Below are 8298 nucleotides of genomic sequence, written 5' to 3' on the forward strand. Positions count from 1 at the left end.
GTCTCTCTGGTCTCTCTGGTCACTCTCTCTGGTCACTCTCTCTGGTCTCTCTGGTCACTCTCTCTGGTCTCCCTGGTCTCTCTGGTCTCTCTGGTCACTCTCTCTGGTCTCTCTGGTCTCTCTGGTCTCTCTGGTCACTCTCTCTGGTCTCTCTGGTCACTCTCTCTGGTCTCTCTGGTCTCTCTGGTCACTCTCTCTGGTCTCTCTGGTCTCTCTGGTCACTCTCTCTGGTCTCTCTGGTCTCTCTGGTCACTCTCTCTGGTCTCTCTGGTCACTCTCTCTGGTCACTCTCTCTGGTCACTCTCTCTGGTCTCTCTGGTCACTCTCTCTGGTCTCTCTGGTCACTCTCTCTGGTCTCTCTGGTCTCTCTGGTCACTCTCTCTGGTCTCTCTGGTCTCTCTGGTCTCTCTGGTCACTCTCTCTGGTCTCTCTGGTCTCTCTGGTCTCTCTGGTCACTCTCTCTGGTCACTCTCTCTGGTCTCTCTGGTCTCTCTGGTCTCTCTGGTCACTCTCTCTGGTCTCTCTGGTCTCTCTGGTCTCTCTGGTCACTCTCTCTGGTCTCTCTGGTCTCTCTGGTCACTCTCTCTGGTCTCTCTGGTCACTCTCTCTGGTCACTCTCTCTGGTCTCTCTGGTCACTCTCTCTGGTCACTCTCTCTGGTCACTCTCTCTGGTCACTCTCTCTGGTCACTCTCTCTGGTCTCTCTGGTCTCTCTGGTCTCTCTGGTCACTCTCTCTGGTCTCTCTCTCTGGTCTCTCTGGTCTCTCTGGTCTCTCTGGTCACTCTCTCTGGTCTCTCTGGTCTCTCTGGTCTCTCTGGTCACTCTCTCTGGTCTCTCTGGTCACTCTCTCTGCTTTGTTTCTGGTGGATCCAAAAATCACAATGTACACATATGGGCTATAGGCCTAGACCCTTCAAACTCAACTCTGGACCTCGATACCAGTTCCACTGCATTTTTTTCATTGTTACTCTCTAATCAGGGACTGATTTAGACCTGGGACACCAGGTGTGTGCAATTAATTATCAGGCAGAACAGAAAACCAGCAGGCTCCGGACCTCGTAGGGTAAGAGTTGGATACCCCTGGCCTAGACCTTAAATACAGGCTACTTTTGAGATTGGATTTGTCTGGCACAACCCCTTCCCCCCTATAATTGTCTGGTGCTGCCAGCCAAATGTTCTTTTCAGCAATACACGTTTCCAGGAAGCTGACACATGACCTAACATTATGGAAAGACCCTGCATGTTTATAGAATTCTGAGGGCAATTCTCCACTGATCTATATATCTTTTAAAAAAGTTTTTTTTTTTTACATCCAAATTAGTGGGTAATAGGCTACCCTCCCGATTTTGGGGTCAAATAAAACTTTGTCTGAAGCATTGCCTTACTGTAGCCTAGGCCACAACACCATATTTGATTTAACAGCCCTCCTCTACCATAATTATAGGTTTCCTCTAGCCAAAATTATTTTGGTTCCTTTGAAGTCTTCAGCAACAGATCCTGAAGTTTTATAGGCCTGTGTGTTTAGACACATTGCAGATAGCCAGGTCTGTTAAAATGTTAATGCACAGAGCCTGTTTATTTTAATTATCTAATTCATTAATTAATTATCCAGAGTGGTGCAGCGGTCTAAGGCACTGGTTCGAATCCAGCCTGCATCACATCCGGCTGTGATTTGGAGTCCCATAGGGCGGCACACAATTGGTCTAGCATCGTCCGGGTTTGGCCGGGATAGGCCATCATTGTAAATAAGAATTTGTTCTTAACTGACTTGCTTAGTTAAATAAAGGTTAAATAAAAATAGTAAAGACAGTGCATTCTGTAGGCCCATTCTGAGAGTAATACTCATTTATATAATACACTATTTTCACGAGATGAATGGGCTATAGTGGTTCCCAACCTGTCCTGTTCCGGGGACCACCAAATCACTGTAAAAAGCTCTCGAGGACCACCATTGGTGGAGTCGCAGAATTTGCTAAACAAAAAATATTTTGGTGGTCAAATGTTATCAATTTTTAGCAGTAAATGTAGCACATAATAATATAATAATAATTATTATAATATTATAAACTATTATAAACTATAATAATTATAATTGTTTATAATAATAATAATAATTGTTTATAATAATAATAGTAATTATTATTATTATAAACCATTTGCATCGTGAAATTGCTTATAATACCATTAATACTCCCAACTGTTATTATGTCTGGAAGAAAAAATATATATTAAAAAATTAATCTAAACAATTTCGCAAACCACCTGCAGCACCCCCGCGGACCACAGGTTGAAAACCACTGGGCTACAGTAAACTAAGCATACATTGGCTTGATATTTCAAACTCGCAATTCGATTCACAAAGGTGATTCAGAGCGAAATACATTTGTTCATGTATCTTTAACGAATGTCGACTGTATGAGAAAACGTTCTGCCTCGTCCTCTTTTGATTGGTGCTTGGAAAATCTCTGGTTTTTCAAGATGCACTGCATTTAGTTCGCGTGGCACAAATGGTGATCCGAATTTGCACTTTGTGCAATAAAAAGAACAAAGTCCGAACCCCAGGCATAGCGGACGACCTAAATCCAGCGCACCTACTTGTTTCTCCAGACCGTTTTCCTTCCTCTTTCTTACTTTGAAAAGAGAAGTTGGCTATCAGCAGATCATGCGATAGCATACACTTTTCTCTATAGTCAGTTGACTTGTATAAACCAACTATTTGCCCACGAAACCGATGATATGGGTAAGTAGACTAATAAGGAGCTGTTATTGTGTGATTTTGACTTAGCTAAGTAATGTGTATGCAGCGCATATTTTCATTAGATTCCCTCATTAGATTCCCTTAGCACACTCCAAGTCATGTGACTTACTTCCTCACAGTAAAATAGCAGACTGTAGAACTTGAATCAGTATGTACTGACTGTGTCACTCAGGCACACTGCTTTTATTTCAATTTGGCAAAATATGGTATAAAAGTTGTGTTTTCTCTCTGCAGGTATAAAGTGTATTTTCCCTGGGGCGCTGATTCTTTGTGTGAATGTGGCCAGTATTGTTCTTAGCAGTGAGCATGAAGCAGGAGCACTCCCCACACTGTCCCAGCTGCCCTTCCTCACTGTGTGGAATGCCCCTACAGCCCAGTGTAAGAGCCGCTATGGGGTGGATCTGGACCTGGGAGTGTTCAACATAGTGAGCAATCAGAACCAGAGCTTCATGGGTGACAACATCACCATCTTCTACAATACTAAACTGGGTCTGTACCCAAGATACAACCAAGGAGAGGCAGTTAACGGCGGGGTGCCACAGAATTCCAGCCTGCTGGAGCACCTGAGGGCTACCTCTGAGGACCTCCGGACCTACATGCCTGACAGAGACTTCCAAGGGCTGGCTGTGGTGGACTGGGAGAGCTGGAGACCACTCTGGGAGCGCAACTGGGAAGGCATGAAGGTTTACTGGGAGGGGTCCAGGGCCCTAGTGAGGTCCAAGCACCCAGACTGGAGCCCTGCTCAGGTGGAGGTGGTGGCCCGCAAGGAGTTTGAGGATGCAGCACGGGCGTTCATGGAGGGCACCCTAAGGTTGGGGGAGCAGGAGAGACCCAAGGGGATGTGGGGCTTTTATGGCTTCCCCTCCTGCTATAACTACTACAAAAACACAACATATAACTACACAGGGGAGTGTCCTCAGATAGAGTTGAAGAGGAATGATGATCTGTTCTGGCTGTGGAACGTCTCCTCTGCCCTCTACCCAGATATCTACCTGGATCTTGGGATGCGTGGTCTTGGCAACGGCATCCTCCTCTACACACACCACCGTGTCATGGAAGCCATGAGAGTGGGCGCGCAGGTAACCCCCATGGTCCCCCCTGTGTTTCCGTACGCCCGCATTGTCTACACTTACTCTCTGGAGTTCCTCTCTCAGGCAGGTACCCCCTTGTTCAGTATGCTGTTCTGTACTGCCAATCCCTATTGTCTATCAGTGCAATAGTATGAGTCTAAGACTGTTATGGTACGTGATACATACTGACCCCTGATTGCTACTTTGTTAGGAGGTCCTTGTCCACACGATTGGAGAGAGTGCTGCTTTAGGATCTGCAGGGATCGTACTGTGGGGAGACAATGCCTACTCCAAATCTAAGGTACATTACAACTTCCAATTTGGTCCATTACCTGCATATGCAAACACACACAAATAATGATTATTTGTCATTTCCTGTTTTCCAGGCGAATTGTGAGGCAATCAAAGACTACCTGGATGAAACCCTGGGCCGTTACTTGGTGAATGTGACCACAGCAGCTACTCTGTGTAGCAGGACGGTGTGCTCCTCTCAGGGCCGATGCCAGAGGAAAGACAAAGTCTCCCGTGCCTACCTCCACCTGGACCCCAGTGCCTGGACTGTGGTGCCTGAGAAGAGGCCAGAGGGAGGGCAACGCTACAGGGTGCTGGGCCAACTGAAGCCACGTGAGGCTGTGTACATACAGACCCACTTCCAGTGCCAATGCTATCCTGGCTGGGGAGGTAAACACTGCTCCAAGCCCCTGTAATTCTGATCGAGACAATCCCCTTGTGTTTAAAGGAGCATCGGTTACATTACGTTACTCTACATTACATTACGTTAGCCCACTCTGATTACTGTACTCACTCTTATGGGACACATTATACCCAGTCCTGAGCCAATAGAGTATAGAAGTATAACAATTATACCCAGCGTTGTTGCATTCGTGACCCTCATTCAGACTCCCCCTGCTCAACACCAATCTGCCTCTGACCACTCCAAATAGGTGGGTTACATGTTACCAGTTGGATGAGTTTACTAGTGAGGGATGAAGTGATATGATATTATGAATAGTTTATTTGTAGATCACTGAGAAAGCTAGGAATAAACCATAGTTGACATTGACATTTAAGCACATGTCTCTTTAGAAAATAGTTTCCAGACATTTTACAAAAGTAGAAATGTAATCTTGTTAAATTACAGTTTATGACCTGGGATTATTCCTATTGGTTTCAAACACGTCACAGAAAATCAGTGGTTAAGCTTGAATCCTTAGTTGAAACAATAACAAAGGGGTCATTCCGCCTCTGTTTCGGTATTAAGCTGAGGGATGGGCCTTTTAGAAGTGTAACCATTCTCAAATTTATAGACAGAGCTATGGATGCACGGACTGACCATCCATAAAATCAAAATGATAGTTTTAACCATGTTTTTGATGCTATACAGTGTTTACACTGTTTACCAACATTGGAGTAAAACAACATATTTTGAGTTCTGATGGGGTATGCGAGTTGAGCTAAGCTCACGATGCATTTACACGTTATATTCTTCAAGAATCAATGGGTATATATCATTCATTAGTCCAACAATGGATGTAGCAACTAAGGATTCTAGCTTTAAAATAATGCTTCATTTCGGGACTTTTAAGTTTTTAAAGCTATTAGAGCTAAGGAGATCCACACCAACTGGAGTGGTGCTTGACAGTTTCAGCTGTTAGCTAATGGCAAAGTGATTCTTGAGCACCACAAATGTACTCAGAAATGGACTAGAACCCCGTGGGCGCATATGTGACTCATTAGAAATGTGATGTAATGTACTCATGATTGATACTGTATGGGTGAATGTATTGTCTACCAGATACTTCAACTGAAATGTTTTTGAATTTTACATTCAATAAATGATTTCACTGGCATATCTGTACTAAAAAAATCACAATAGGAAGTGGGCTTCAACCATTTTAGCACAGCTGCATGTGATATCCCAACCTCACACCACAGTGGACTTATTATGGATGCCTTGTACCCACACTCTCATTTAGAAAGAACATGGTTATTTCTATACTTGTGTGTGAGCTGTTAGCAGAGGAGCAGCATGCTGAGCTCTGACAGGATTCCCTGGGTTTCCTACTGCAGGTCTGTGACCACCAGGTGGTGGTATGTAATAATTAAACTGAAACAAGAGCTTACCCAAGGCTTTATATGTAGCTACTACTGGTCACCACAGCTCAGAGTGGATTAAGTGGCTCTTTGCAAAAGATAATTGGCCCACAAAAATGTATGGATAATTTCATGCCTCAGTTTTGAAGAGCTCAAAATATGAGTGCTTATCCACATTATTGAACTAACAGACACTGACAGACACTGTCTCGGTGTCTTCTTAGGAACATGTGGTGACCCTGATGCCCTTGATTGATTTTCACGCAGCATGTAAGACCCTTTCTCTTCTGATAGCTGCTGTTTCAATGTGGTGTGGTTGGCTGTAATTTGGCTTTCTCCCTGGAGGATGGGCTTGCTCTTTCCCACTTCCCTCTTTATCACAGCAGATTGGATTGGGGGGGAAATGAGAAAGATAATCAAAGGCTGCTGTTTCCACACACTATTATTCCCATATATGGAAACTAGGAATATATAGGAGCCTTTTAGAATCATCAAAACTGTGGTTTTGGCCTGCATTGACTTGAATTACACATGACATTGTGTAATTACGCAATGATAAGTAAAAAGATGAGAACATCTTAATGTTACAACAGTCATAATAACAATTTGAATGCAACTGTAGCTGTTATATTTTCTCCTTTTCCCATACTCCAATACTGAATAGAGCTGACCTGTAGCCTTCAGGTAGATCAGCTATAATGAGAGGCCACTGTGAGCGTTATCTGGCTCCTGCTAGAAACACAACTCTCCAAACAATTGGCCCTCTCTCCCACTAACTAACCCCTGTCTGTCAGTTCCAGTGAGCTGGGCCCTCACTCTCCATCTCTCTATCCTCTAATCTCCACATTTGTTCATTTTGGTGTCTCGCTCTGTCACCCCTCTGTGGTCACGCCTCCCCCTCCCCTCCCCTGCCGCTCGGTCTAGAGATTGTCTCGGTGGCTCTTGGTATAATAAGTGGTTCGTCACACTCTCTGTCAGTGTCCTTCAAAAGAGTCAAGACTGATCAGGCTTCATAGAGGTCTGATGTTCTTCTGTATCTGTGTAAGGATGTGTTGTCCCTTATATGTGTGAGCAAGTCTATGTTTTTGTTCATTGATTTTTCACTGTGGTAGGGGAGTGGGAATCAAGTCAAGTTTATTTGTCATATGCACAGGATACACATGGTACACAGTACAATGAAATCAGAACCTGTTTGATGTGGTTGTATACCAACTGTGACCACACTGGCTCTGAATATATTTGACTAATGTCTTCCAAAATTACAGTACCAGTCAAAAGTTGACACACCTACTCATTTCAGGGTTTTTCTTTATTTTTACTATTTTCTACATTGTGAAGAAAACTAGAAAATAACACATATGGAATGATGTAGTAACCAAAAAAGTGTTAAACAAATCAAAATATATTTTATATTTGAGATTATTCAAAGTAGCCACCCTTTGCCTTGATGACATTTGCCTTCTCTCAACCAGCTTCACCTGGAATGCTTTTCCAACAGTCTTGAAGGAGTTCCCACCTATGCTGAGCACTTGTTGGCTGCTTTTCCTTCACTCTGCGGTCCAACTCATCCCAAACTATCTCATTTGGGTTGAGGATGGGTGATTGTGGAGGCCAGGTCATCTGATGCAGCACTCCATCACTCTCCTTATTGGTCAAATAGCCCTTACACAGCCTGGAGGTGTGTTGGGTCATTGTCCTGTTGAAAAACAAACGATAGTCCCACTAAGCACAAACCAGATGGGATGGCATATCGCTGCAGAATGCTGTGGTAGACATGGTGGGTAAGTGTGCCTTGCATTCTAAATAAATCACTGACAGTGTCACCAGCAAAGTACCCCCGTACCATCACACCTACATGTAATTACACTTTTGTTGTTACTACATGATTCCATATGTGTTATTTCATAGTTTTGATGTCTTCACTATTATTCTACAATGTAGAAAAATATTAAAAATAAAGAAAAACCCTTGAATGAGTAGATGTGTCCAAACTTTTGACTGGTACTGTATATTTACACAGTAGCACAGAAGGCCAATGCACTCTTTGTGACCGTTTCACAGAAATAAAACTCATGAGCTCTCCTGTTTCTAGGTACACGGACACAACAGATGCTTGATGGAGGCTGAGGTGTTTGTGCAGACTGTCACACAAAATGTTCTCTGACACTTCAATAATAATATATCCATCAAATGTAAGAAAATGACATCAGGACATAGAGAGAGAGAGAGGGGGGGGGGGGGGGGGCGTGGTGATAGAGGTCACAATGTCCTATTTCTCTGAGATGGGGCTCTGATTGCACTCACTTCACTGAATGGCCATTTCTCCCTCTGAGTGGCAGACAGACTCTATCTGGCTGTTGTGCATGTCATATCAAC

General features: G+C 43.8%; 1 protein-coding gene across 2 annotated transcripts; it reads left to right on the forward strand.

Annotated features, from left to right (window-relative positions):
- Positions 1 to 2289: 2289 nt before the first annotated feature.
- hyal1 (hyaluronidase 1) lies at positions 2290 to 5678 on the forward strand. 2 transcript variants are annotated; one of them, XM_021569915.3, is made up of 4 exons: positions 2290 to 2740; positions 2993 to 3912; positions 4040 to 4129; positions 4215 to 5678. In XM_021569915.3, exons 1-4 carry the CDS (start codon positions 2737 to 2739, stop codon positions 4533 to 4535), a joined length of 1335 nt encoding a protein of 444 aa, XP_021425590.1. In that variant the 5' UTR covers positions 2290 to 2736; the 3' UTR covers positions 4536 to 5678. The 2 variants fall into 2 exon arrangements, with proteins under 2 accessions (XP_021425590.1, XP_021425591.1); XM_021569916.3 differs by having other exon boundaries at positions 2453 to 2740; positions 2993 to 3837.
- Positions 5679 to 8298: the final 2620 nt, after the last annotated feature.

This window comes from Oncorhynchus mykiss, chromosome 17 (assembly GCF_057628025.1).
Source record: "Oncorhynchus mykiss isolate SJ-2025 chromosome 17, ASM5762802v1, whole genome shotgun sequence".
Taxonomy (NCBI): Eukaryota; Metazoa; Chordata; class Actinopteri; order Salmoniformes; family Salmonidae; genus Oncorhynchus; species Oncorhynchus mykiss.

Bases quoted from the DNA above. Each gene is read 5' to 3' on its own strand.
- hyal1 (XM_021569915.3), top strand. The intron at 3,913-4,039 runs GCAGGTACCCCC...CTACTTTGTTAG, and splicing joins CTCTGGAGTTCCTCTCTCAG to GAGGTCCTTGTCCACACGAT. The intron at 4,130-4,214 runs GTACATTACAAC...CCTGTTTTCCAG, and splicing joins ATGCCTACTCCAAATCTAAG to GCGAATTGTGAGGCAATCAA.